The sequence below is a fragment of the Elephas maximus genome, chromosome 3 (assembly GCF_024166365.1).
Source record: "Elephas maximus indicus isolate mEleMax1 chromosome 3, mEleMax1 primary haplotype, whole genome shotgun sequence".
In the NCBI taxonomy this organism is placed as follows: domain Eukaryota; kingdom Metazoa; phylum Chordata; class Mammalia; order Proboscidea; family Elephantidae; genus Elephas; species Elephas maximus.
In genome coordinates this window covers 266,628-293,986 of record NC_064821.1, presented here as the reverse complement: position 1 = coordinate 293,986, position 27,359 = coordinate 266,628, and the positions used below count along the sequence as shown (strand labels likewise).

The 27,359-nt window shown below is 58.0% G+C and overlaps 3 protein-coding genes across 3 annotated transcripts; all 3 read right to left on the bottom strand.

Annotated features, from left to right (window-relative positions):
- Positions 1-43: 43 nt before the first annotated feature.
- On the bottom strand, positions 44-7,425 carry CDC34 (cell division cycle 34, ubiqiutin conjugating enzyme). Its single transcript, XM_049876053.1, has 5 exons — positions 7,201-7,425; positions 4,540-4,626; positions 3,729-3,826; positions 3,426-3,560; positions 44-719 (listed from the first exon to the last, which is right to left on the bottom strand). Exons 1-5 carry the CDS (start codon positions 7,375-7,377, stop codon positions 506-508), a joined length of 711 nt encoding a protein of 236 aa, XP_049732010.1. The 5' UTR covers positions 7,378-7,425; the 3' UTR covers positions 44-505.
- Positions 7,426-11,898: 4,473 nt separating this feature from the next.
- Positions 11,899-20,131, bottom strand: TPGS1 (tubulin polyglutamylase complex subunit 1). Its single transcript, XM_049876051.1, has 2 exons — positions 19,764-20,131; positions 11,899-12,743 (listed from the first exon to the last, which is right to left on the bottom strand). The coding sequence occupies exons 1-2, from the start codon at positions 20,099-20,101 to the stop codon at positions 12,203-12,205; spliced, it is 879 nt and encodes a 292-aa protein (XP_049732008.1). The 5' UTR covers positions 20,102-20,131; the 3' UTR covers positions 11,899-12,202.
- Positions 20,132-22,104: 1,973 nt separating this feature from the next.
- Positions 22,105-26,987, bottom strand: MADCAM1 (mucosal vascular addressin cell adhesion molecule 1). Its single transcript, XM_049875767.1, has 5 exons — positions 26,914-26,987; positions 26,271-26,543; positions 25,554-25,871; positions 23,640-24,023; positions 22,105-22,571 (listed from the first exon to the last, which is right to left on the bottom strand). Exons 1-5 carry the CDS (start codon positions 26,978-26,980, stop codon positions 22,450-22,452), a joined length of 1,164 nt encoding a protein of 387 aa, XP_049731724.1. The 5' UTR covers positions 26,981-26,987; the 3' UTR covers positions 22,105-22,449.
- Between the last annotated feature and the right edge of the window lie 372 nt (positions 26,988-27,359).

Sequence of the window (27,359 nt, the reverse complement as noted above, 5' to 3'; positions counted from 1 at the left end):
CCGGCGTCCCCGTCCTGGGGGAGGCCAAGGAAAGTCTGCTGGCTTCTCACAAAGTCTTTTTATTTAAATTCCAAACAAACCAAAGCAGAGAGAAGTGGCGCCCAAGGTAAGCCGTCCACTCACGTGCCAGGAAGGCCTCAGGTCCGGGTCAGGCGGCAGGGCCACACTCCGAAGTCCCTGGCTGCCCACTACCCCCCAGCCCCAGGCCCCCAAGGCCCCTCCTGCTCTGGGCAGGTCCCCAGCTGAACGTCCTCTGAGCAGGATCCGGGCTTCCCGACCCCACACCCGGCCCTAACTGCCCTCCCCGACCCCAGGTGACCCTGCCGCTCCTCCCTAACGGGAACCCCAGAACACACACAGGAAAGGGAGACCTGGAGCAGAACCACCTGGAACACAAAGACCTCTGTGAGGTAGAGTCTCGGGTGGGCGGCTGCGGCCACACAATCCCGTCCATGAGGTAAAATTTGTAAGTTTATTCGGGCGGGCGGGCAGATGGGTGGCAGGGTCAGGACTCCTCGGTCCCCGAGTCGTCCTCGTCATCCCCGAAGCAGCTGTCAGCACCCTCCTCCACCTCACCGTCCTCGTAGTAGTCGTCGTAAAAGAGGTCTGAGCCCTCGTCTGGTGCCGGGGCCTTGGTCTTCACGCAGTACTCAGCCAGCGTGGTTGGCACCTTCACGCCATCTCGCTCCGCGTCCACCTTGGTCCCCAGGACCTGCTTCCTGTGGCAGAGGGGCAGATGAGGGCCAGATCTGGGTTTTGTGCCCACCACCCCCTGCAGCTGCCACCTCCACCCCCAGACCCACTGCCCCGCGCAACCCACATGATCCTCCATTTCTCCTGCACCACCCAGTGTCCCCAAGGGACCCAGGCCTGGCCTCTCCACACACATCCTGATGTTTGATCTTTTTTACACAACAGGCTGCAGTCATCACTTCCGCAGAGGGGGAGACCACCCCAAATCTGAGAACTGCAACAAGTAAGGACTCGGCAGGAGGAGCACAGGACTGCACAGGGCGGGAGGCACTCATCAGCCCCTCCCTCTCCCCAAACACCAAAACATTCACTTCGGCCAACTAAAGAAGGGGGTGCAGGAGGGGATGCAGCCCGCCTCAGGCTTGAAGCTTCTGGACCCAAGAGTGAAGGGAGGAGCCTGAAACAAAGCATGTGAACCCCCCAGCCAGAGCCCTAGACCAAAGACCCAGTGGCCACGACAGATGCCAAGGTACAAGTGACCACCCACAGAAGCCACTGGTGAGAGCCAGCCGGTGAGGAGGCAGTCAGGACAGGGATTCTGGCTTCTGGGGACACAGGGCTCACAGAGCTCACAGGGCCCGTGTGGGCCTGCCTGAAGCCAGTCAGGTAAAAGCGGGCTTCCGAACAGTTCCTTCTGTTTGACCCCCTGCCAAGAATCTGCATTTCTACCTACTAAATCAGAATCTACATTGTAACAAGATTCCCAGTTGACTCTTATGCCGGTAGCGGACCTGAGAACTTGTCAGAAATGCAAATTATTAGTAAGGGGATCTAAGCTGAAAAGAGTGTTCCAAGCCTGAGAACAGTCCAGTTTTTACTTCTGCCAAGGTACAGAGGCCAGCCCTCCTGCTGTGGATCCATGTCGAGGGGGCTCCTGCCTCAGCCCAGGCCTGTAGCTCAGAACTGCCCCCACAGGCGGGCCCACTACCTCCTCCCATGGTAGCCTGGAGCCAGGTCCTTGGTTCCCCTAGCCAGGGCAAGACATGCTCCGTGTGAACGGGACGCAGGACGTCTCCAGACGGAGCAGGAACCCCGGCGCCACCTGAGAACTGCGCCCCGACCCAGGTGCACTAACAAAGCAGGCTCCCACATAAAGTGACCTCAAGGAGGGGGCGCTCTGGAGACTGGGGATGGGCGTGGCCCACAGTACCCCCCCTCCAGTGTTGACAATTCTCACAGGCTATGAACAGGTGGGGCTGCCTCCATACGTGATTACAGGTGTGTGCAACAAACACGTGTGACAGTGCAATGCTGTCGAAGTCGTAGAAAATCCTTTGGATGTAAAATACCATAGGGCACCCGAAAGAAATGGGCAAGACGGGCCAACCAGCACGAGAACACCAATACAACTCTATTCAGAGAAATAAACACCAGGATCAGACTGCAGAGCCTGCCGACTCTCCTCAAAGTCCCGCATCTCAATCTGTATACGTGTGATTGTACATGCGTATGTGCAACCTCCTACTTGCACACGTAGTAACAGACAACAGCAAGGCAGGTGGAACAGAGAGGATGATGCAAGGCACCACTGCACCGAGAGGAAAAGCAGCTGAGAGCACAGCATGTGGAGCCCAGCTGCAGGGGCTCGTGGAGGAGAGCACCCAGATCTCAGGTTGCCACCCCACGATCCACTGCAGATACAGAGGCCGTGACCCCATGACCCACTGCAGATAGTGGCCGCGACCCCATGACCCACTGCAGATAGAGGCCGCGACCCCATGACCCACTGCAGATAGAGGCCGCGACCCCATGACCCACTGCAGGTACAGAGGCCGTGACCCCTCGACCCACTGCAGATAGAGGCCGCAACCCCATGACCCACTGGAGATACAAAGGCCGTGACCTCACGACCACTGCAGATAGTGGCCGCAATCCCACGACCCACTGCAGGTAGAGGCCGTGACCCCTCGACCCACTGCAGATAGAGGCCGCAACCCCATGACCCACTGGAGATACAAAGGCCGTGACCTCATGACCACTGCAGACACAGAGGCCGTGATGCTGAGACCCGCTGAGATATGCTTGGACGAGGGGCTGCTGAGGCAGGGGCTGGGGGTCTCTTGGGACCTGGTGTAGAGGTGGCCATGCAGCTGTCCACACCTGAGAAAACTTGCCCAGCTGAGCCTGATGAGTCTACTTCACATAAATGACACCCAGCACACCCTTAAGGTACCACATCTGCTATAATCTGACCATTTTATACAAGACATATCTGTAAATTCAAAAAAGTTTGAAAAAACATACACATCTAAGTACCAACCGTTAAGTACGAAAACCATGAGATTTTCTTTCAGTTTTTGGTTATAGTTGATCTGTCTGCAGACACCCACGCTCTGTGGCCCCCTGCTCATTTCCCCACGCTCCATGGCCCCCTACATTGTCCATACCCCCCCCCGCCTGACTTCCCCCTCCACTGTCTGCAGACACCCCGCCAGGCCCCTCCACTGTCCACAACACCCCCGTCCGGCTCCCCCCCACTGTCCACAATGCCCCCACCCAACTCCTCCCACTGTCCACAGCCCCCAGCTGCCCGACTCCCCCTACACTGTCCAGAGTCCCCCCCGCCCGACTCCCCCCACACCGTCCAGAGCCCCCCTGCCCGACTCCCCCCCGCACTGTCCAGAGCCCCCTGCCAGACTCCCCCAACACTGTCCACAGCACCCCCCGCTCACCGGATGATGTCTGTATACTCGCGGTCCTTCCCCTTGCTCTCCTTCCACTTTCTGTACATCACGGAGGCGTCCACGTTGGCTGGCGAGAAGGTGTTGGGCTCGTTGAGGAGGGAGATGACGCTCAGGAGGATGGTCCTGGGGGGACACGAGTCAGCGCGGAGCCGAGCTGGGGGCCACAACACCCTACTTATGTTCTCTCCACCTCGGGAGAATGAGGGGGGCGTCCTGGACACTGCGGGACCAGTGCCCTGCACACCCCTCAACCCCATGTCCTCTTGGGCCCCCAGGGCAGAGCCACCTCACCTGACATTCTGGGTGGGGTTCCATCGCTCCGAGGGCAGCTCCCCGCTCTGAGGGTCATCGACTGGGGGGTGCAGGATGGAGATGCACACATCCCCTGTCTGTGGGAGGGGGAGGGGAGAGAGCAGTGTCAGCAGTGGGTCCCTCCACTTTGGTGGCTGCTCACACCCATACGGGCACACTGACACATGACCACACAAGCTTTCACCCATGCACGCTCACACGTACCCCATACACTCACATACCCTACACGTGTGTACGCCAACACATACCAACCTACCTCACATTTATGCATGTATACCAACCCGCTGTCCCACGCACATCCACCTACCCACTCCCAACACGCTCACACGTGCTCATGCATCACACTCTCAGACCCCACATGCTCACGTCTGTACTGACCTGCATGCTCACACACACCCTCATACTGATACCCACGTGCAACCCATACGCCCACCCACACTCCACCTGCTCACCCATACATACCCCACATGCACACACCAGCACACACACTTACACGCTTCACACGCACACACATGCACTCACTCCACCCGTGCCCTCACACTCCATATGCGTGTACTCACATTCCACACGCACGTGTGCACTCACATGCCGGATACATGCATTCACGCTCCACATGCACATGCGCACACGCTTCACATGCGCGCACTCACACACTCCACATGCCCATGTGTGCACTCACACTCCACACGCACACACGTTCACTTGCTCACATCCCACAGCCACACGCTGTGTGCCCTCCCTGACTTGCAGATGGGCCCTGGGGCCCCAAGGGGGAACCCCCTAGGCTCACCTCATAGATGTTCGGGTGCCACATCTTGGTTAGGAATCGGAATGCCGGAGGCGAGTACGGGTAGTCGATGGGGAACTTGAGGCGGGCCTGTGAGGGGTGGAGGGCCAGGCATGGTAGGCAGGCCAGCCCACGAGGGGACCACAACCACACGAATGAGGAGGCTGGATCAGTGCCAACACCGCCTGGGACAATTAACTTGCGCCAGGTATGTTGGGGGTGCGGAGACAGGCCCATGGGCCACCACCCAGCCCCTCAGGCCCACAGGCGGAGTCAGCTGTCCAGGGCCCAGGCTGCACGCGCAGTCATGGACTCTGAGCAGCAGTGTGGTCCCATGGGCACCAAGAGGTAGGTGGGCAGGCTGGATGGCACATGGGGCTCCAGAGTCAATAGGCTCAGACTGTGAGTCAGCTCAGCTCTGGCCCTTGAGGCTATGCACCCCAAACTTGTTGCTGAACCCCTCTGGGCCCATCTCCCATGCTAACAGAGGATTAAACAGACCAGTCTGTGCTCAGCAGCCCCTGACCGCCTCCTGCGCCAGGCCCGGGAGGGTGAGTCAACGCCGGTCCTGCCTCTCCGCCCTCAGGTGTTTGGTCCAGGTGTGGCAGGGCAGGCGGCCTTCATGACGGCAGGCATCATTGGGGGTGGGGCACAGGGCTGGCAATCTGCTCTGCTGGGGGTGACCACCAGAGGCTAGCGTGGGGGGTCACCTGGGAGCTCCTCGGTCTGCAGTGAACAGGTGGATGCCTCAGGAGGCAGTGAAATGCTGCGGCCACACAGCTCAGGTCTTCAAAGCACACCCCCTCACATGCCGCACCACCAGGCCCTGTCCTCATGCCCCCACCCGCCCGCCCCCACCCCGTGCTCACGAAGGAGAAATGGGAAGGGCTGACTGGCTCAAAAAGGAGATACTGCAGCAAGTGGCTCGGAGTATTGGCCACCTGGCAATTCACGACCCATGTGTCAGCACCCCTCATGGTGAAGTCTTCCCCGCACTCCCCACACAACACACTGGGGCGGGGGGCAGAACCAAGCTGGCGTCCCATTGTGGCAGATATGATGAGGTCTGGTAGCACCCCCTCCCCAGCCCATTCTCCTCTAGGAAAATAAAATCACCCAATGCTAGAGATCAGGGCTCATATAGGACTAGGGTGTCCTTTGCCAGAAAGCTCTACTCATCTCCCAAAGGAACCAAGTGACAGTGGCCTGGCCCTCTAGGCCACCCTTCCTCTGAGTTGGCCTGGGGGGCTCTCAGGGTACCCTCACCCTAACAATCAGCTGCTCCCTTGGAAAGACAGAAGACTCAGAAAAAGGGAACCAATTAAAACATTCCAGGACCTTTTCAACTGCAGGTCTGCCCACCACACGGAAAACCTAATCACAGATACAGAACCTGATAACAGGAACCCTGGGCTGTTTCCCCCCGCCCCCCCACCACCCAGCAATAAAGGAGCCTCCTAGGAATCACCTCTATCAGGAATCATTCCCAGCAAAGGGGACTGCTGCCCTAGTGGCCACCGAGAAGACAGCGCTGAAACAGTGCAGCGCAGACGGCACCTGCCCAGGCAGCATCCAACACCCGCTCGGTCCCCTGCAGCTCGGTCCCCTGCAGCCCGTCCTGGCAAACCGTGATGGGGGCTCACTCCCCCTTACACCAGGAGGCAGAGCCCCTGTCTTTCCCGTTGGCACTGAGAACAGCCTGGTGGCTCCCAGAGTCCAAGGCTGGCTCCGATTATGGAGCTGAGATCTGTCCTGGTTTTGGCCTGATGCCCTGTCACACCAGAGGGAAGCTCAGCTAGTCCCAGGGAACACCCCCACCCCGCTCCCCACAACAACCAAAACAGGAAGGGCACAAAACCACCAGAAATCAAACCACCCCAGAGAGTGGAGATGGCTCAGGATGAGAGACATGGGCCTCAAGATGACCCTGCCTGGTAGGAACTGAGAAAAGACCAGCCAGTCAGGATGAGAGGAGCCTCTGAGGCCAGGCAAGGGGCTTGGGGTGGGCGCCTGGAGCCAGATCAAGTCCTGGAGGCTGGGGGGAGTGGTGACCCCAGTTCAACCACCCCAGAAAGCAGGTTACGTAAAGCTCAGGACAGAGCTGAGAGGGCCTGGCTGCTGCAATCGGCAAGGGTGGCTGCTGTCCAAGCAGGTCCCTGCTGCCAAGTCCCTGTCGGCCTTTGTTGGAACCGGAGCAGTGGCCCAGCCAGTCGCCCTGGGCCGGCCTCCTCCCTCCCCAACAATAGGGGCTGGCTGTGCTGGGGAGCCTCTTTGTCTCCTGCGGGAGGAGGCAGTGAAGGCAGCTGCGGCTGGGGTCTGCCAGGGCCCCCTCCACCTCTCTTCCCGGGGCCGGCGGAGGGAGGAGCAGCCAGAGGAAGAGCCCTCCCAGGGTGCGAGGTGAGCAAGGATCGGCGACAAGACACGCAGGATCCCCGGGCAGCCTCTCTGGGGGCCCGCAGGTCAAGCGGGCGACGGGGCACCCTCGAGGCTGCCCTGGAGACCCCCGCGGCCGCACGGACGCCCAGAGACTGAGGGCCCCCCAGCCCGGCGGAGAGAACCCGCGCAGAGGAGCGGGGACACAGCCCCAGGCGCAGCGTGAGCGTCACCGGGGCTCCGGGCCCCCCTCAAGGGGGCGGGCGCGGGCATCGCGGGGGCCGCGCTCACCTTGAAGTAGCCGCCCTCGTAGTAGGTGTTGGGGGGCCCGAAGATGGCCACCTCCCAGTTGTACAGGTCGCCCTCGTCCACCAGGGTCACCCGGAAGCCCTCGACCGGCTCCTCCTGCAGCCCCTTGAGCTCCAGCAGCAGCGCCTTCTGCGAGCTGGGCACCAGCGGCCGGGCCATGGCGGCGGGGGCGGCGGCGGCGGAGGGGCCCGGGGCCGGGGCCGGGGGCGCGCTGGGCCGCGGGGCCGCTGCGGACTCGCGAGACGGGCCGGGCCGCGCGCCGGCCGGAGGGGAGGCTCCGGGGCCGCCGCCGCCGCCTTCCTCTTCTACGCCGCCTCCTCCTCCTCCTCCGCCGCCGCCGCCGCCGCCGCCGCCGCCGCCGCCGCCCGAGGCCCCCGCGCGCTCCACTCGCTCTGGCGCCGCCGCCCGCCCGGCGCTCGCCTAGGCCCGGCCCGCGCGCCCCGCCCCACTCTGCGCCTGCGCGCCGCCGCCGGGCCCACTCTGCGCCTGCGCGCCGCCGCCGGGCCCGGTCTACGCCTGCGCGCCCGCCCGCGGGGCACGCCGGGAAGCCGAGTCCCCCTCCCCGGCCCCGCCTCGCGCGCGCGGAGCGCGGCCGACGGGAGGGAGGGAGGGGGCCGAGCGCGCGGGGCCCTGAGCGCTTCCCACGCCTGGAGCCGCTGCGCCCCCCGCTCGGACGAGCACCCCCGGACGCCTGTGCGCGGGGAGGCGGTCAGGGCTGGGCTGCGCCTGGCCGCCCGCCCCGTGCAGCTTTGGGGGCCGTTTTTGTGACGTCCCAAGGGGGCGGGGCCGGGCGAGGCGGGGCGCTGACTTGGGGGAGGTCTCTCACTTGCCGGGGGTCGCCTGGCAGGGTCGCGGGATGGAGCCAGGCTCGATGGTGCGGTGTGTTCGATGGCCCGACTGCGCCGTCCCCTAGCCTCAGTTTCCCCATCTGTAGAGAGGAGATGGGCCGTGGAGCCTGTGGGTTCGCCCTGGCCCCGCAGACGGCGGGGGGCGAGAGCAGGGAGAGGAGGGCAGGACATGGGAGCCCGGGCCCCGGGTGCAGTCAGGCGCTGCCTCAGTTTTCCGGGAAGGGGCCTAGAATAGTGCCGCCCTCAGGGCAGGTAGGAAGGCAGGCTGTGAGGCTGGAGCCCGGGGCTGCGAGGGGTGGAGGAGAAGCCCCGCGGGAGGCCAGGGTCCCCGAGCACCGGGCCGGCCCGGGCGTCCTGTTACAGTGCCCACCCGGTTTCGTGAGCCGCTGGAAAGACTGGCAAAGGCGCCTCTCGCAGTGAAGTTCGCAAAGAAACGAGTGGCTCTGCACGTTGAGCTTTCATTCAACGAGTACTGACTGAGCAGCGACCCTGGACGGAGCCCTCATCCTGGCCTAGCCCCAACCCCGACCTGGGACCGAGCCCCAGCCCGGACAGCCCCAAACCCTCAGCTGAATCTGACTCCAGGCCGCCCTCCAACCCTTGCTCAGCCCCCACCCTAGACTGAGCCCTGGCCCCATCTGAACTCTGACCCTGGGCTGAGTTCTAGATGACTGAGTCCTGACCTTGGCTGACCCTACCCTGAACCCCAACCCTCAGCCAGCCCCTGGCTGAGCTCTGACTCCTGCTGAGCTCTGACCCCAGCTGAGCCCCTACCTTGAACTGAGTTCTGACCCCTGCTGAGCCCTGAAGCCCCCAGCTGGGCCCTGATCCTGGCTAGGCCCTGACTCCTTTCCAACCCCAGGCTGAGCTCTGACCTGGCTGACTCCCAACCTGGACCCACACACCCCCACATTCCTTGCCTGGCCAGTTGGTCATGAGAGTCGGGCGTGGTGACCTCGTCTTCCGACTGTCCACACCCACTCCAGTGAGGGGGATGTGGTTTTCTGTGGCCTGTAGTTGTGGGGCCACCCCATCTGTGTCCCCGCCCTGCTGGCAGCTGTACTGGGCTGCCCACTGCTGTACTAACACCTCAACTGTGGTGACCTCTCCCCCCAGGTGGCCAGCCTCTGGACTATGAGTCAGGCATCACAGCTGGGGACAGGCAGGCAAACCTGTCTGGTGAAAGGAAATCAGAGTGTCAAAGGTGGCAGGGTGGGGTGGGGGGTGCCAAGATGCCTAGAGAGCCCTGGGCAGAGCAGCCCTCTCGTCTTCTCATCTGTGAGGAGCACTGAGCTTCACCCCTCGGCCCTCAGCTAGCCTCTGGGGCCCAGAGGTGGCCTCCTCACCTGTAAGACGTTGAGCTCGGTTACCGGTTACCAGGGCTCTCTGGCTGACACCCTTTGGGAACACAGGGCTGCTGGTAGTGCCAGTGACATCAGAGGGCCAAGTGAGGGTTAAATAGAAGCACACGGAGCCGTTGGTAAACAATCACAGAATGAGTCACGATACTTCCTGTGAGATTTCCCACGGATTGGCCTTCCTACCTATGCCCTACAGCCTTGGAAGTATGGGGTGGGTGATGGGGGCAGTGCAGGAAATGTAAAACAAGGGAACAAAACTCCTTGCCGTCTGGACAGAGGGAGAGGGCGTCAACAAGTGAGGAAGCCTACGGGCAGCAGCGTCAGGTTCTGATGAGGGCTATGTAGAAAGAACACAGGCAGGGGGTCAGCATGACAGGGTGCAGGAGGGCCATTTTAGACAGTAGTTGTCTCTGAAGAGGTGACATTTGGGCAGACACTAGAGTGGAGTGAGGGGCCCGGCTATATGGGTCTGGTGGGACACTGATACAGAGTGAAGGAATAGCAGGTGCAAAGACCTTGAGATAGGAGTGCCCTGGAAGTGTTCAAGGACAAGCTAGAGGCCGGGGTGCCTCGGCCAGAGTGAGTAAGGGGACAGAGGCAAGAAAAGAAGCTGGGGGGCCTCTCAGCTCGGCTCTCCTGAGAACAGACTCCTTCACAGGCCCTGGTGACTATATGGTCCCAGAATTGCAGACCCAGGTCCCCCCAGCTCAGCCACTCTGTACCACTTTCCCAGACAAAGTCCTGGGTTTTGTTTCATTTGTTGGCTGGGAGTCACATGCTTGTAACTGAACCAATCACTGCAGCCCATGGGGACTGGTATGCTCTGACTGGCTGTGTGGTGGTGACCTTGGAGATGGGGAAACGGGGTGAGAAGTTATGATATGGCTGTGGTGATGGCTGGTGGGATGGACACCAGGGAAACACCTAGGCCACCCTCCTGGTATCTGCTCAGGCCCTTCCACAGAAACCAGAAACTCCAGAGCAGCCCCGGCTTGGGGGGTGGGGGGATGGTGAAGCTCCATCTTGGGTGGGAATCTGAAGTGTCCTTGAGGCTTCCCCATGGATACACCAGAAGTGGGTGGCACCCTGGGCTGAAGGAAGGCCCTGTCCAGGCCTGAGAGGTGAACTTGAGACTCCTTGGCCAGCAGGTGTTAATCGAAACTGTGGGCCTTGGAGGAGGATGTGAGAAAGGAGGAGGCTCCTGGATGGCACAGGACAGTTGAGAGGATGGCTGGAAGGCCTTCCCCCAGAGTGGCTGGGACGAGGAGCCTTCTGGGAGTCCCGGGGGGCCATCCTGGGAGGCAGGAGCACGTGGAGGCAGGAAAGGACAGTTCTGCGAGAGGGAGAGGTTTGCAGGGCAGGCAGGCAGCTTCTGGGAGCTTCATTGGCAAGGGTCAGAACAGGGCATCTGGGCCCAAGACTAGGTGTGATAGGTACCCACGGAAAGGGTGAGCAGGGACAGGGTGGGCGGTGATGTCTGAGGAGCAAAGTCAGCCTGACCCCAGAGGGACTCGGGTGTGAGGTGTACTGGGCAGTTGCCACCGTGAGCCATGAAGCTCAGTAAACACTAGATGAATCTCATGGATGGGGCTTCTGAGCAGACCCTGATGTGAGGGAGGCAGCATGGGGCCTGTGACTGTTAAGGTTGTGTGTCAGCTTCACTGGGCCATGATTCTCAGTGGCCGGCAGTTATGATACGGTTTCATGGTGGTATGATGGGATCACCTCCATGACAGGATCTGCTGTGAGGAGCCAATCAGTTGAAGGGGAGCTTCTTTGGGGGTGTGACCTGCATCCAATACAGGTGGACTTCTTGGCAAGGCTCCTGGGGTTTTGCTCCCTCTGGATCATGCAGCCGGCTCCTGCTCTTCTGACCTCCAGTTCATGAGACTTGAGCTAGCAGCTTACCTGCCAATCTATGAATTCCTTGGTTTTCGCAGCCTGTGAGCAAGAGCCCTGCTGTCAGACCTGCCAATTTTGGGCTGGCCAGCCCTGTGGCTATGTGAATCAGAGGAAGCCTCCAGCCTGACCCAGGGACTTGGGACATTTCATTCTCTACAACCATGTGAGCCATTTCCTTGATATACATCTCTTTATGTAGATATTTATATGCCTTACTGGTTTTGCTTCTCTAGAGAACCCAGTCTAAGACAGGCCCCTAGACCTTGGTTTCCCCACCTGCCACAGGCAGGTGGTAATCAACCTCCTTCTAGGGCCCTAGTGACAGCTCTGTAAGACACTGCAGGCATGCACCGTGCCAGCCCTCACATTCGTCACCACGATCATTTGCTCAGCTCGGGTAATAGGCTGAGTGAAGGACCAGCTGCTTGAGCAGAGATCCAGAGCACTGCAGGGTGGGCTGGGGCCAGGCACCCTCCAGGCTGGTGGAGTGGGGACAACGGCTGATAGAGCCCCCCGCCACAGTCCTGGCCTATCCCTGATGTCTCCAGGGGCGGGGGATGGGGTGCCCCCCGGAACACGCACACACTAGGGCAGACCTGCAAATGCTTTATTACTGCCGTGGAGAGAACCCGTGAGCGGAGTAGGGTCTGGGAGGGTGCAGCCAGAGCACGGGGAGAAGGCCATTCCTGGGGCTCAGCCTCCTCGCTGGGGTTGGGGGACATCAATCTGGGCACGGGAAGGTCCCCTCCATGCAGGGCACCCCCTCCCAGTCCCATGCCCACCCTCCTCCCTGAGCAGGTGAGCTGTTCTGACCTCAGGACTTCCAGGTGGTAGGTGGAGGAGGCAGGTGGGGTGATGGGGATTAGACAGGGCTCAGCCCACAGGCTTGACCTTGGCGATGAAGAGGGCAGCAGCCTTCTCCAGGAACTCCTCGCGGGTCATGGGGACGCCAGGACGCCGGGCCACCACAGCGCGGTCCATGGCCAGCGCCAGGCTGTCGGGCCCGAGGCGCGAGCCGGCCTCCAGGTAGCGCGTGGGAGCGCCCGCGTCGCTGTCGCCGGCCTGCAGCGCGCCCTCCAGCGTGTCCAGCACGGCCTGGCCCACGCGGCGGTCAGCCGCGGCCAAACCCGGGTCCTCGAGCAGCCGGTAGAGGGCACCGGCCCGCGCCACGAATTCGAGCAGCACGAAGCAGGTGCGCATGCCGGCGCGGAAGACGCTCAGCGGCACGGCCTCGTGGTCCCGGCACTGAATCTTGCGCAGCAGTGGCGCCACCACCTCCTCGGGGGCCTCGCCATCGCGGCAGATGCGCTTGAGCAGCTCGCTGTAGGTGCGGCCGTCCAGCCCTGGCTTCTTCTTGCGCCCCCCGGCACTCAGGCACTCGTAGGCCACACTGACATTGTTGTTGAAGGCGGTCCTGGGGGGAGGGGGCAGAGGAGATGTCGGCCAGGCTAGCGTACCCCCACCCCTGCCCCCAACTCGCCGGGCCCTGCCTCAGGGCCTTTGCACATGCTGTTCCCGCCACTTGATGCCCTTCTCAACATTTCCCTAAAGCCCCTCCCTCAGGCAGGTCTCAGTTCAAATACCACCTCCCTGGTGGGGCCTTCATCCCCCCTCAGCCCCCTCCCTCCTCAATTAGTCTTCACAGCGGTTATCAGGCTTCCTATAAGTACCTCCCCCACCAGGATGTTGGCCCACGGAGCAGGGACTTTCTATGTCTCCATCACCATTACAACAGCCCTATGGCCTAGAGCACTGCCCATCACACAGTTGCTGTTGTTGTCAGATGCCGTCGGGTGGTTTCGACTCATAGTGACCCCATGCACAACAGAACGAAACAGTGCCTGGTCCTGCGCCATCCTCACAATCGTTGTTATGCTTGAGCTCACTGTTGCAGCCACTGTATCAATCCACCTCGTTGAGGGTCTTCCTCTTTTCCGCTGACCCTGTACTCTGCCAAGCATGATGTCTTTCTCCAGGGACTGATCCCTCCTGACAACATGTCCAAAGTATGTGAGACGCAGTCTCGCCATCCTCACTTCCAAGGAGCATGCTGGTTGTACTTCTTCCAAGATAGATTTGTTCATTCTTTGGCAGTCCATGGTATATTCAATATTCTTCCGCAACACCACAATTCAAAGGCATCAATTCTTCTGTCTGTCTTCCTTATTCATCGTCCAGCTTTCACATGCACGTGATGCAATTGAAAATACCATGGCTTGGGTCAGGTGCACCTTAGTCTTCAGGGTGACATCTTTGCTCTCCGACACTTTGAAGAGGTCCTTTGCAGCAGATTTGCCCAATGCAATGGGTCCTTTGATTTCTTGACTGCTGCTTCCATGACTGTTTACTGTGGATCCAAGTAAAATGAAATCCTTGACAACTTCAATCTTTTCTCCATTTATCATGATGTTGCTCATTGGTCCAGTTGTGAGGATTTTTGTTTTCTTTATGTTGAGGTGTAATCCATACTGAAGGCTGTGGTCTTTGATCTTCATTAGTAAGTGCTTCAAGTCCTCTTCACTTTCAGCAAGCAAGGTTGTGTCATCTGCATAACACAGGTTGTTAATGAGTCTTCCTCCAATCCTGATGCTCCATTCTTCTTCATATAGTCCAGCTTCTCAGATTATTCAGCATACAGATTGAATAGGTATGGTGAAAGGATACAACCCTGACGCACACCTTTCCTGACTTTAAGCCAATCAGTATCCCCTTGTTCTGTCTGAACAACTGCCTCTTGATTTATGTACAGGTTCCTCATGAGCACAATTAAGTGTTCTGGAATTCCCATTCTTCACAACGTTACCCATAATTTCTTATGATCCACACAGTCGAATGCCTTTGGATAGTCAACAAAACACAGGTAAACATCCTTCTGGTATTCTCTGCTTTCAGCCAGGATCCATCTGACATCAGCAATGATATCCCTGGTTCCACATCCTCTTATGAATCTGGCCTGAATTTCTGGCAGTTCCCTGTTGATGTACTGCTACAGCCGGTTTTGAATGATCTTCAGCAAAATTTTGCTTGCGTGTGATATTAATGATATTGTTCTATAATTTCCTCATTCGGTTGGATCACCTTTCTTGGGAATAGGCATAAATATGGATCTCTTCCAATCAGTTGGCCAGGAAGCTGTCTTCCATATTTCTTGGCATAGACGGGTGAGCACCTCCAGCGCTGCATCTGTTTGTTGAAACATCTCAATTGATATTCCATCAATTCCTGGAGCCTTGTTTTTTACCAATGCCTTCAGAGCAGCTTGGACTTCTTCCTTTAGTACCACTGGCTCCTGATCATATCCTACGTCTTGAAATGGTTGAACGTGAACTAATTCTTTTTGGTATAATGACTCTGTGTATTCTTTCCATCTTCTTTTGATGCTTTCTGCGTTGTTTAGTATTTTCCCCATAGAATACTTCACCATTGCAGTTCGAGGCTTGAATTTTTTCTTCAGTTCTGTCAGCTTGAGAAATGCCAAGCATGTTCTTCCCTTTTTGTTTTTCTATCTCCAGCTCTTTGCGCATGTCATTATAACACTTTACTTTGTCTTCTCGAGAGGCCCTTTGAAATCTTCTCTTCAGTTCTTTTACTTCATTGTTTCTTCCTTTTGCTTTAGCTGCTGGATGTTCATGAGCAAGTTTCAGAGTCTCCTCTGACATTCACCTCGGTCTTTTCTTTCTTTCCTGTCTTTTCAATGACCTCTTGCTTTCTTCATGGATGATGTCCTTGATGTCATTCCATAACTCGTCTGGTCTTTGGTCACTAGTGTTCAACGAGTCAAATCTATTCCTCAGATGGTCTCTAAATTCAGCTGGGATATACTCAAGGTCATATTTTGGCTCTCATGGCTTGCTCTGATTTTGTTCAGTTTCAGCTTGAACTTGCATATGAGCAATTGATGGTCTGTTCCACAGTCGGCCCCTGGCCTTGTTCTGACTGATGACATTGAGCTTTTCCATCGTCTCTTTCCACAAATGTAGTCAATTTGATTCCTGTGTGTTCCATCTGGTGAGGTCCATGTGTACAGTCACCGTTTATGTTGGTGAAAGAAGGTATTTGCAATGAAGAAGTTGTTGGTCTTGCAAAATTTTGTCATTTGTTCTCTGGGATTGTTTCTGTCACCAAGGCCGTTATTTTCCAACTACCGATCCTTCTTCTTTGTTTCCAACTTTCACATTCCAATCACCTGTAATTATCAATGCATCCTGATTGCATGTTTGCTCAACTGATCAACACACAGTAGGTGCTCAGTAGCAGTCTGCTCAACAAGCCAATGGGCATCTGTCTGCAGCAGGTCTGCTGGCTCCCGAGACCCACCAGTTAATGCTGGCGGCTCGAATCACCACTGCAGAGCTTACAGGAGGACACGCTGTCCTGGTGAGCCCTTCAGATCAAAGACCTACTATCTGGGAGACTCTCCCAGCTGGAATTCAATTCTCGACACATCCGACTGTAAATTCCTTGTTTTTGCTGAGCATTAAAGGACCCATCTTCTGCACCCTTATTATCTGCTGGGTGCTGGGCTCAGAGCTTTACGGACAATGAGATCACCCAGCGAAGCAGTGACAGTGCCAGATGCAGCGTGAGCCTTCAGTGAACATTGGCTCATTGTTGCTGTCTTTATTACCACGGTAGCTCACCGACGCCTCCTCGTAACCCTTTGCTGTAGGTCGTGTTTTGAACCAACTTCATGAGGAAATGGGCAGACCCGTGGGAATAAAGGAGCCCTGGTGGCACAGTGGTTAAGAGCTCAGCTGTTAACCAAAAGGTCAGCAGTTCAAATCCACCAGGTGCTCCTTGGAAACCCTATGGGGCAGTTCTACTCTGCCCTATAGGATTGCTTTGATTTGGAACTGACTTAAAGGCTATGGGTTTGTGTTTTATTTTCGGTGGCAATAAGTGTGGTGGTTGCTAGTGCTTGTATTTCTCATCTATTGCTACATAACACATTACCCCAAAACCAAGCCACCAAAAACGGCAACACAAATATATCACGTAGCATGGTCTGTGTGTCGGGAGCTAGGAGCAGCTGAGCTGCGTGGATCTAGCTTAGGGTCTCCGGAAGCTGCAGTCGAGATGTCTGTCGGCTATGTCTGTGTTGTCTGCAGGCAGACTTCCAAGGCGTCCCCCTCCCACGCTGGCAGGTTGGTGCTGGCTGGTGGCCAGAGGCCTCAGTTCCTCACCTTGTGGACATCTCTGTGGGGATGCTTATGTGCCCTCACAACATGGCGGCTGGCTTCCCCCACAGCAAGCAATCCAATCAAAAGCAAGGCAGAAGTCAATGTCTTTTTTTTTTTTTACCTCATTCTGTCGATTCTACAACATCCTACTGAATACCCAGGTTGGCTGTATTTGGTGTGGGAGGGGAACACACAGGGGCTTCCACACCAGGACATGAGGACCATGAGGGCTTCTTAAGGGCTGCTGCTCACATGCGCTTCCAGCTCTCTTCTTCTCAGGCACTTCTCCACTTTCTTGAAGTTAGGTGAAGCCACGTGATTTGTTTTAGCACCAGAAGGTGAGTGTAGGTGATGTGTGGTCCACTTCTGATGGAGATTTTTAAGAGTCATCCTCCATTTCCCCAAGTCCACATCCCTGATTGTGTGGACTTACATCAGGACTGCACGAGCAAAGCTGCCTGCCAGCCTATGTCAAACAAGTCGCAAGAGTGGGAAACGAGCCATTGTTGTGTTAAAGCCACTGAGGTTTCAGGGCTATCTGTTACTACCATGTAATGCAGCTCATCCTGACTGATCCAACTCTGTGCCCTGTAGCCTCTCTCTCCCAGCAGCACCGTCAGCCCAGTCAGTCCTCTTCCATCAATTCTCTCTTCTCTGAGGCCGCAGCCCCGGGGAAAAGCCTGGTACTTGCTGGGCTCCGCTATGTTTCACTGAGCACCTTCCATGCACCAGGCCCTCCCTGGACCCACCCTGGATTTCCTCTGCGACTTCCTGGCTATGACCACGGCTATGACCTGGCTGTGATCACTGCCCCTCCATGTTCTCAGCTGGAGAATGAGGCTCCTAATGCCGGTACATCAGCATTCTTATGAGGGTGGAAGAATGGAACGCGTGCCAGGTGCTAACATAGGCCTCTGACCAGAGCTGTCATCTGGCCTCGGGCTTGTCTAAACGCTGTTTATTACACATTCCTGGCATCTGGGACAAGAAGACACACAAAGGGGTGATTAGCCCAGCAAGGTCAAAGCCATGGTGGAGGGTGGGACAAAAAGCGTGGGGGACAGCAACACCCCGTTTCTGAGCTGCTAGCCACACCCACCTCTCCTGGGGGCTGCCTTGAGTGTGGGGGCCATGCCTGCGTCATCAGCGAGTCCCTGCCCTGAGGAGGCACCCATGCCATCTGCTGAGTCAGTGGGTGAGACTAGTTCCAGGCTATGAGCTCTGGTCTTGGCAGGACTGCCCTCTTGGCTCCACGGTGTGACCCTGGGTTTCAGGGTCTGTGAGGTGGGGACTGGGTACTTAGTGAGAGCCCTATGCATGTTAAGGTCCTCGCAGAGCAGTTTGTAAAGCATGCTGGTGCTTATTAAAGAAAGGAAAAGGAGGTATTTACTGACTGTCTCCAGGAAGACACATGGGAGGCTTACTTTTCATCCTGACCCAGGAGTTCTCAATCCAGGGCAGTGCTGCCCCCTGGGGGTCACTCAGTGATGTCTGGAGACATTTGGGGTGTCTTGACTGGGGGAGGGGTGCTACCGGCATGGCGTAGGTAGAGGCCAGGGAAGTTGCTCAACACCCTACAATGCACAGGATGGCCCCACCCCAGAGAATGACCCAGCTGCATGTCAGAAGTGCTGAGGGGAAAGACCCTGTGTTAGCCATTTGGAGAAATGTTGAGTCATCCTGCACACCAGGACAAATCCTTGATGGGTCAGGCCGTGCCAACCAGGGTGACCCTCCACCCTCTGTGATTTCCCTCGTCTCTCTCCCTACGCTGTGTGTGGATTTAAATGTGGGCAGCGTCCTGGGACTTCAGTAGGTCAGATGATAATGGGACACAGTGTCTCTTGAGGGTTAGTGGAATCCCCTAACTCAGGGGGTCTCAGCTGGGGACACTGGCAATGTCTGGAGACATCTGTGGTTGTCATGACCGGGGGAGTGCTACTATCATGGGGTCGGTGGAGGCCAGAGATGCTGCTCGACACCCTACAGTGCACAGGGTGCCCCAGAGAATGGTCTGAGGCCGACGAACCCTGGGCTGGACTTGGTTGTGCTGTTGGTGTGTTTTTCGGGCATACGCTGTTCCCTCACCCCTTTGGTGGGGATGGTGGCGTCCTGCTCAGACTCCCAGCCTGGCTCCTCCCGCAGCTTCTCTGCGCTTCCCTCCTTGTGGCTGGCACCTGCCACTCTCTGGGGGAGGGCTGCCTCCGGCGCTGGGGATCCAGGAGTTCACGGTGTCCCTCGGTGACCTTAGTTCCATAAGGGATTGCACTGAAAGGGCGTCCGTGCTTGGTTCTGTCCCCTGCCCTGCCCCTCCATCCTCCTTCTCTTCTACTGGGGGTATCTCATATTGCAATCACTTCCTACGAATCTTTGTCTCTGGATCAGCTTCTGGAGAGCCCCCTCCCCAAAACACCAGCCCACGCACACACCCAGTCAATCACCAAGTCTGGTATGTGCTTTGTGTGAAAAAGCTTCTCCCAGCCCACCCTGATGTGGACTGTTCATTCATTCCACACGAAATCCCACACCACCTTCCATGACTCAGAACCCTCCTGGACTCAGAGGCATAGGGGAGAGCAGGTGCTGCCCCCCACCTTTAGCCAGACCCTCCAGCCTCCCCTCCCCCACCGTGGGTCCCACACTCCAGCTCTAAGGTCTTCAGGCCATTTTACCTGCAGGACCTTTCAGTGGCCGCGCCCTGCTCCTGTACATCAGGAAGGCCCTCTGGGGTCATGCCTCCTGCCCGTGGGAGCCTCTCCCCGGCACGGCCCCAGTGGCTCTGTTGGAACTATTTGGGTAGGGGCCTTGGGTGACTGGAACGCTCTGTCTTCACAGCCCAGACCCGTCCATATTCATTTTCTGGCTGAATGGCCCAGGATGCTACAAGGCTGGTAAGGAGGCAGTGAAGAAGGACCTGGCTTGGAGAACTTGCTCTGTGACCTTGAAAAGGTTCTCTCTGGGGTCAATGGCTTTCAAAAGTGGGGTGCACTGCAAAGAGACACTCAGCAGCTACAAAAAAGGCATCAGAAAAGGGGAAGCCGGCCAGAACCACCGAGCGCCCGATCCCGGCTGGAGACCTCAAACCTCCTCTCCGCCGGAGGTGTAACCCGCAGCCTCAAGACACTGCGGACTACGATCCCCAGCATGTCCCGCGCTCCGGCGCCCACGCCTCTGCCGGGGAGCAGCACGGTGCACGCTGGGAGTTGGAGTCCGGCCGCGGTCCCCACCCGCCCAGCCCCGGCCCAACCCCGCACCTCTGGGAGTGGTGAGCCAGGCGAAGGTGCCACAAGGCGCGACCCAGGCGCTGCTGCTGCAGCAGGAGCTGGCCCGGGGGCTCCCCGGCGCCGCCGTTTGCGGGCGAGCGCAGGCCCATGTTCTCGAAGTAGTGCGCCAGGAAGGCGATCGGGTCCTCGGGCCGCGCCTCCAGCACCTTCAGCAGGGCTGCGCGCAGCATCTCCGTCACGCCGACCTGCTGCAGGAAGTCCTCCTCACTCTCGGCCACTGCCGCTGTGCGGGACACCGTCGGCCGCCCGCCGTCCGTGAAACCGGCCACCGGGACCACAGTCGGCCGCCGCTTCTCCACTGCCGCCATCTTCGGTGAGGGCAGCGGGACCGGAACCGCCGCCACATTCCACAGTGCGCCGGAGACGCCATCTTGGTTGAGGGCAGAGGCGCCGGGATCCCGCTGGGAGAGTTCAAAAGTCTCAAGGAGAGGCCACCCTTTTCCCTAGGTCCTAGTTGGCACTCTTCAGCGGGTTCCGTCTTTACGTGCACTAATTGGTTCTCCTGGATTGGGCCCAGAATCTGAATATTGCCAGACCCCAAAATGGCTATCTAGAAGGGCTTGGTTTCGGGCATGAAGCCGGATAGCGTGCCATTTTGGTCGTGTGCAGAGAGTTCTTCCGTAGCACGGTCTCCTAGCAACCAGCCTCCCTGGTTACCAGAGGTCCCCAGTCGGAGCGTGGGCGGGGACGCATCCACCCCAGGCTGCAGAACTGAGCGCCGCCCACACCCTCAGACCCTTATCTGAAGCTCATTTCTGAGCTTGTGTGTTAAGTGAAGCCCCGCACTGGCTTCCCCTGGGGGAGGAGTCCTGGTGGCGCAGTGGTTAAGAGCTAGGGCTGCTAACCAAAAGGGGCAGTTTGTATCCACCAGCTGCTCCTTGGAAACCCCATGGGGCGGTTATACTCTGTCCTATAGAGTCGTTATGAGTGCGAATCAACTAGGCTGCAGTGGGTTTGGTTTCGGGGGTTTTCTCCTGGGGGAAGTCGCACCCCTCACCTTCCAGTTTGGGTTGGACGACTGCTCTGGGTTCCTGCATTAACAGTAGTTTTGAAGTGCGCTTTCCCCTCTTGGCTGGGAGCTCTCAGGGGCAGGGCCTTCCCACCCAGCCTAGTAGCTGAGGTGTTTGCAGGAAGAATGCATGAACCTCCTCAGCCCCCAGGTCCCATCCCAGGCTGTTTCCCTTCCTGGCCTCCAAACCAACCCAACCCGCTGCCCCCACTCCTAGCGACCATATAGGCAGCGTAGGGCTGCCCACAGGGTTTCCGAGGCTGTAAATCTTTATGGAAGCAGATTGCCACATCTTTTTTATGCGGAGCTGCTGGTGGGTTTAAACTGACAACCTTTTGGTTAGCAAGCACTGTAACTAACCACTGCAGGGCCAGGGCTCCTTCCTGGCCTCCATGTGACCCTAATACCTCGCAACATGTTTTCTCCTTTCCAAAATGGGCGACTGAGAGCTTGACACAACTAACACCATAATAATACTCTAAGTAACCTGTAAGGCTTTTTTTTTTTTGCTTGGCATTTTGTACACTCTCAATGTCCTTTTTTACTGTACCAGCTGTACTGGTCTCTTTCCAAAGGAATGCAGGGACTTCTTGGCTCTCGCAGCCTTGGTCTCACTTCTTTGTTCTCTTGGGGGAGAGCCTTCAGCCTGCAAGGCAGCAGCTGGGAAAGCTGCCTGGTGCTTTTGGTCTGTAACTTTCCTCTTGTTCCTTGTCTCAGAGTACACTTGGCAGGCCATCCACTAGCTGAGAGATTTTTATGTAAGTTTTTTGCCTGTTACAAATGTAAAGATTAGAGTCCAGATGTCTGGCATGCATGTCTTTAGTCTAATAAAGAGTTTCTTGTAATTGTCTTGTGATGTGAAGACACTATGTAACCTTTGCAAAAATGATATATAAGCTCTGATATAAAAATTGCTTTTCGGGACTCCATAAAGCAGCCTGCTGGACTTTCCGTTGGTGCCCGCTCCTAATAAACTTTCTGACTTGGAGTACATTTCATTGGCTCGTCTGCTCCAGGGCACGAACCCTAATCAGGTAACGTCCAGAGGGACCTTTCTAACAGCTCTAGAGCTCCCATGGCTCCCCAGTGCCCTCCCTCTGCTGACCTCGTTTCCAGCCACTCTCCTGCCTCCCTCACCACTTTAGCCCCCTCCATGTCTTTGCCCATGCTGCCTCCCAAATGCCCTTCTGCATTTCTTTTGGGGGAACTCCTCGTTATTCAATGCACAGAGCATTTGTGTTCTCCCATCTCCCTCTCCCCTAGCCCTAGCAAAGGGGGCTGGGGTGTCTCTGTGCACCCCTGTGTCTCTGGGGAATCGCCTATGCAGGGGACAGTTAGAACTGTGTGAAGGAAGCAGCATCCTCAGACCACGGCAGGGACCACTGATGCTCAGACCAAATGCCCTTTATTCCCTAGCTCTGAACCATTGGGGGTGGGCTTCCAGGGGCCCCGCCGGAGGGGGGAAACCCAGGCAGCTGGGGGCCCCAATGCCTTGGCCATCAGGGTTCAGGTCCAGCTGTTGGCCTGGTGCTGTCCAGAACCATGCAAATGTCCTGTGGCCACAACTAAGCTGAGGAAGAGGCAGGCCATGTCTGGAGGGGTGACTGCCTGTCTTATCAGCGTAGAGAAACTGCGGGTGCATGGCCCTCAGCCCAGGGAGCGGCAGTGCTTCTGCAGGCGGTAGGCAAGGAAAGTCAGGAGGAGCAGCCCCAGCACCAAGGTCCCGGTCCACAGGGCTGCCGATGGCTGGTTGACCACAGGGTCGGGTGCTGGGGAAGGAAATGCAGAAACAGGTCAGGCTGAGAATAGCAGCTAGAAAGTGCTCCCTAGTTTACAGGTCCCTGAAATTGACAAAACCTCTGGGCTACTCAAAGGATTTTGCGATTTATTTATTTTTTTGAAACTTGCATAGGTTTCTCTAGTTTAGAACTAGGTCCAACAAGGCAGTCACTGTCCACTTGCGGCTTTTAAGCACCCGGAAAGTGGCTGGTGTGAGTGAAAACTGCTGTCTATGTAAGATACATACAGCGCTTTGAAGACTTATTTTGCAAAGAAAAAGAGAATATAAATATCTCGTTAATACTTTTTCTGTATTAATGTCTACTAATAATACTATTACGTGTTTTCGTGAGTCGATTCCAACTCATAGTGACCCTACAGGACAGAGCAGAACTGCCCCATAGAGTTTCCAAGGAGCAGCTGGTGGATTCGAACCACTGACCTTTTGGTTAGCAGCTGAGCTCTTAACCACTGTACCACCCACCCACTGCCATCCAGTTGATTCCGACTCATAGCGACCCCATAGGGTCTCCAAGGCTGTAAATGTCTACGGAAGCAGACTGCCACATCTTTCTCCCTAGGAGCTGCTGGTGGTTTCGAACTGCTGACCTCTTGCTTAGCAGCCGGCTGGTTGCTGTAACCACCAGGGCTCCATTAATGTTGAAATTATAGTATTTTGGATAGATTGAGTCCAATAAAATACAGTATCAGAATTACCTACACCTGTTTTTCTTTATTTGTTTTTTAACATGGCTACTAGAAAATTTAGAATTGCCCGTGTGGCCGCGTTCTATTCTTATCTTTGTTCCACAGTCTGTTCTAAACGCTAAGGTTTGGAGTATACCAAGTGCTTTGAAATCTATGTGGTGCCAGGAATTTACAGAGGACTCAACAACTATTTGTTGGTCACTCTCAGGCTACGTCACCTTACGATACCCGAGGAGCCCACTGGACGGCTGGGGAAACTGAGGCTGAGCAGGGCATTTTCTTATCTAAGGTCTTGATCCAAGGATCCCCCCAGCCCTTGCCCATACCCCTCCGCAGGCCCCAGAACTCACAGCTTCTCAGGTCCACGTACAGGCTGGTCATCTTGCCCCCCGGGTCCGCACGGCACTGGAACCAGCCCCTGGGGGCACACCTAGCTTGCTGCACACTCAGCCAAGCCCGCGCTCCTGCCTCTCGTTGCTCGTAGGCTGCCAGACCACCAGGGGCCTCGGTCCAGTGCACGGCCACACCGGGGGGGCCACAGGCCACCTCACATAACAGGTCCCAGGTGGCCTCCTGATTGGCTGACATGGGGGGCTGGAGGATCTCAGGGTGGCAGGAGCCAGGGGTGGAGGCCTGCTCTTGGGTGGTCGAGGTGGGGGGCTCCGGGGCAGTTGTGGTTGGGGACTCCAGGGTGGTTGATGCGGGGAGCTCCGAGGAAGCCAGGCTATGCAGGACTGGAAAACACCGTAGCTGTGTCTTTCTCCTGGCTGCCCCAGCCCCCTCTCCTGCCTCAGTCTCTTTATTTGGACAGAAGGGTTGGACCAGAGCCCCTTCAAGCCCTTCTCCTGGACCACCTGGGTGAGTCACCAGGGCAAGTACCCGAGTGGTCAGGGGTGGGGCCCTCTCCTCAGGGCCCCACTCACTTGCAGCAGCACCAAGATCAACTCCTGAATTTCCCCGGGCCTCAGTTTCCTCAATGGTGAAATGGGGGTGACGGCTATGCTGCTTGCCCAGAACGTGGGGTGAGGCTCGCTTTTGTTACTGGGGGATGTGGAAGCCAGAGCGAGGAGGGGCTCAGAGGTCTTTTGCTTCATCCCTCGTTGTTACAGAAGGGGAGACCGGGGCCATGAGGGACTGTACCTGTTCTGCTAAAACACCTCTCAGACCCAGTTGCCCCTCTGTGCCCCCTCACAACACCCTGGGATAAACCCATCCCAGTATCCTGGCTTCTGTCTGATTCTCCTGGGAGCCTCCTTGCTCAAGACCCTCCTGTGGCTCCTGGGAGCCCAAGCACATCAATATGAGGGGCTGTCAGAGAATAAGCTGTTTTCTTTAGCTAGAGAAGCTGCTGGGGGCTTCATGCCCTGTTCGTGGGCTTGGCATCTACTGTGTGGGGGCCTGTGATAAATGTTTCCATTTATCCCTTAACTCGACAAGTGTTTATGGGGCACCTACTGCGTGCTGCGCCCTGTTGCAGCTATTGTGGACACAGCTGAGACCACGACAGGTACAAATGAGAACATGCAGGATGCCCGACGTCGATAAGAGGCGTCAAGAACCAGAAGTAAGAGAAGGGTGTGTGTGTGTGCGCGTCCCTTTGACGGGGATTTCAGGGGAAGCTCACTGAGAGGCACCATTTGAGCAAAGACCTGAGGGAGGTGAGGAAGGAGCCTTGGGGGGATCTGGGGGGGAGTGGGGCCGGGCAGCGGGAACAGCAGGTGAAAAGGCCCTGGGGCAGGACTGGGTCTGGTGGGTTGGCGGAAGAGCGAGGCGCCGCGTGACTGGAGCAAGTGAGTGAAGGGGAGAGAGGAGGAGGGGAGGGCAGGGAGGGGAGGGGCAGGTAGTGCAGGGCCCTCTGGGCGGGGAGGTGGGAGCCCTGGAGGGCGGTGGACACGGCCGGGACTGGCCGACTCGGTGCTCACGGGCGCCCTCTCGTGGCCACGGGGAGGACAGCTCGTGGGCCCCGGGAGAGCAGGGTCGTGCCCTCACCGAGCCTGGGACACGGTAGGTACTCAGTAAAAAGTGCTTGAATGAAGGAATGAATGACGGAAGAAGTATCGCTCTGGCTGTCCCGGGAGAATAGATTAAAGATCGAGCTCAGTCTCCCCAGTTGTTTCCCCTACCTCCACATATCCTATGACCAGTCCAGGTGGGGACAGAGATCCTCAAGGTGGCCCAAGGTCACCCAGCGGGTGGGGGATGAGCCACGATCTAGAAGAGCCAGAGCAAGTCTGCTCCCCCTTCCCGGGCACCCCTAGACTCACCTGGGATGGCCCGGTGGTGGCTTAGCTCCAATCCGGGCAGCCTCATGGTGGCCTGGCAGTGTAGGTGGGGTGGAGCAGGGTCCCCCAGGGGGGGCAGCAGCCAGCGCCTTGTCACATGGAACAGGGGTTCCTCATCCTCCTGGGCCACCACATCCCAGTCCAGGGCCTGGGCCCCCTCCAGCTCCCGGTCCCCCAGGAGCAGGGCAAAGGACAGGGAGTCGGAGTCCACCAGCGTGACGTTGTGGGCCGTGCAGGCCACCTCCTGGTCCTGCCCGCGCACCAGGGCCGTTGGGGACACACTCAGCTTGTCCGGGAAGGCTGTGGGGTGGGGGAAGGTGGATAGGGGTTGCCTGAGCCCAGAGGAGGTAGCGTGGGCACTGCTGGTGAACAGGACAAGGAAAGGATTGTGCAAAGACCCAGGGGCTGCACCCGTGTGGCTAGAAGATGAGGTGGGGGAAAGACCCAGAGCAGGGAAGGCAGGGTCAGCTCCGGGTGGTTTGGAGTGGATTCGAGGCAGTGAGTGAAGACTGGGGAACAAGTGGGGGAGTGCAGAGATGAGAGAATGTGTTCCAGAGCCGCGAGGGTTTGAACTGGGCAGGTGGGCAATCCGGGGAAGGCGCCCTGGAGGAGGTGATGTAGGGTTGGGCCTCGACCTGGGCAGCAGATGGGGGTCGGGGGACCACTTGCGCAGAGGTACCGAGCAGGGACGGGCCTCACCGTACACCAAGAGCTGCACAGTGCGCTGGAAGGAGAGTTTGCCGCAGGAGCCCACGCACACGCGGATTCCCGCCGCCGAGAGCGAGGCGTTGCGCACGCTGAGAACACTGCTGCCCGGGGCCGACTGCACCGCGCCCAGGCTGGTGTCCAGGCCCCGCCATTGCACCGAGGCGGCCGAACGGTTGGGGCAGGCCAGGCGGCAGGTGAGCTGCAGCGACTCGCCCACCGCCACTGCCACCTCGGGCCCCGGGGGCTCCACCTCCAGGACCTGCCCTGCGGGTCAGAAGGCGGCCTTCAGCTCCCCCCCGACCTCTGCCCCCCGCCCGCCTCCCTGGGGTTAGAAGGTGGCCCAAGCCCCCAGGCTCCTGTCTGTCTCTGCCCCTCTCAACTTCCTCGTCTGGCAGCAGCGGCTACCACCTAGCACTGATGCCCTCACCCTGAGACCCCTCCTCTCCCAGCCTCTCCCCCTTCTGAGCCCCCTCCTCCCTCTGAGCGCCTTCTCTTTCCCAAGGCCCCTCCCCTCTTCAAGCCCCTCTGCCTCCGAACCCCTTGCCTCCTGGCCTTCTCCCCAATTTGAGTCCCTCCCCTATCATATCCCGAGCTCCCTCCTCTTTCCTAAGCCCCCTCCTTTCCGGGCCCTTACCTTGCTCACTGCGGCCCTGAAGCAGGAGCCCCAGGCAGAGAAGCAGGAGGGCGAGGCCCTGCTCCATGCTCGGTGCCCTCTGTCCCGCCGCCTGCGGGGGACGGGGCTTAAATACTGGCGCCCGGGGCTTCTTCCCGCCACCCCCTTCTCCCGTGGCTCCACGGGGATTTCCCGAGGGGCTTTCCCGGCCTCACCCCCCGACCCGGCGGCGACAGAGGCAGGGACTGAGGGGCAGAGGTGGGATGGGGACCCCGGGGCCGAGGTCAAGAGAACAGGCGGAGCGTGAGAGGCTGGGCCGACTCCAGGGCTCACTTACGGGGACCGGAGAGGGGTTACCGTCGAGGTCAATTGAATGGAAAGATATCTGGGCTCCGCTGGCGCCGCCCCAAGCCCGCAGGGTCAGCTGGAGCCCAGCCTGCATTTCCTTAAACGACCATGAGGGGGCG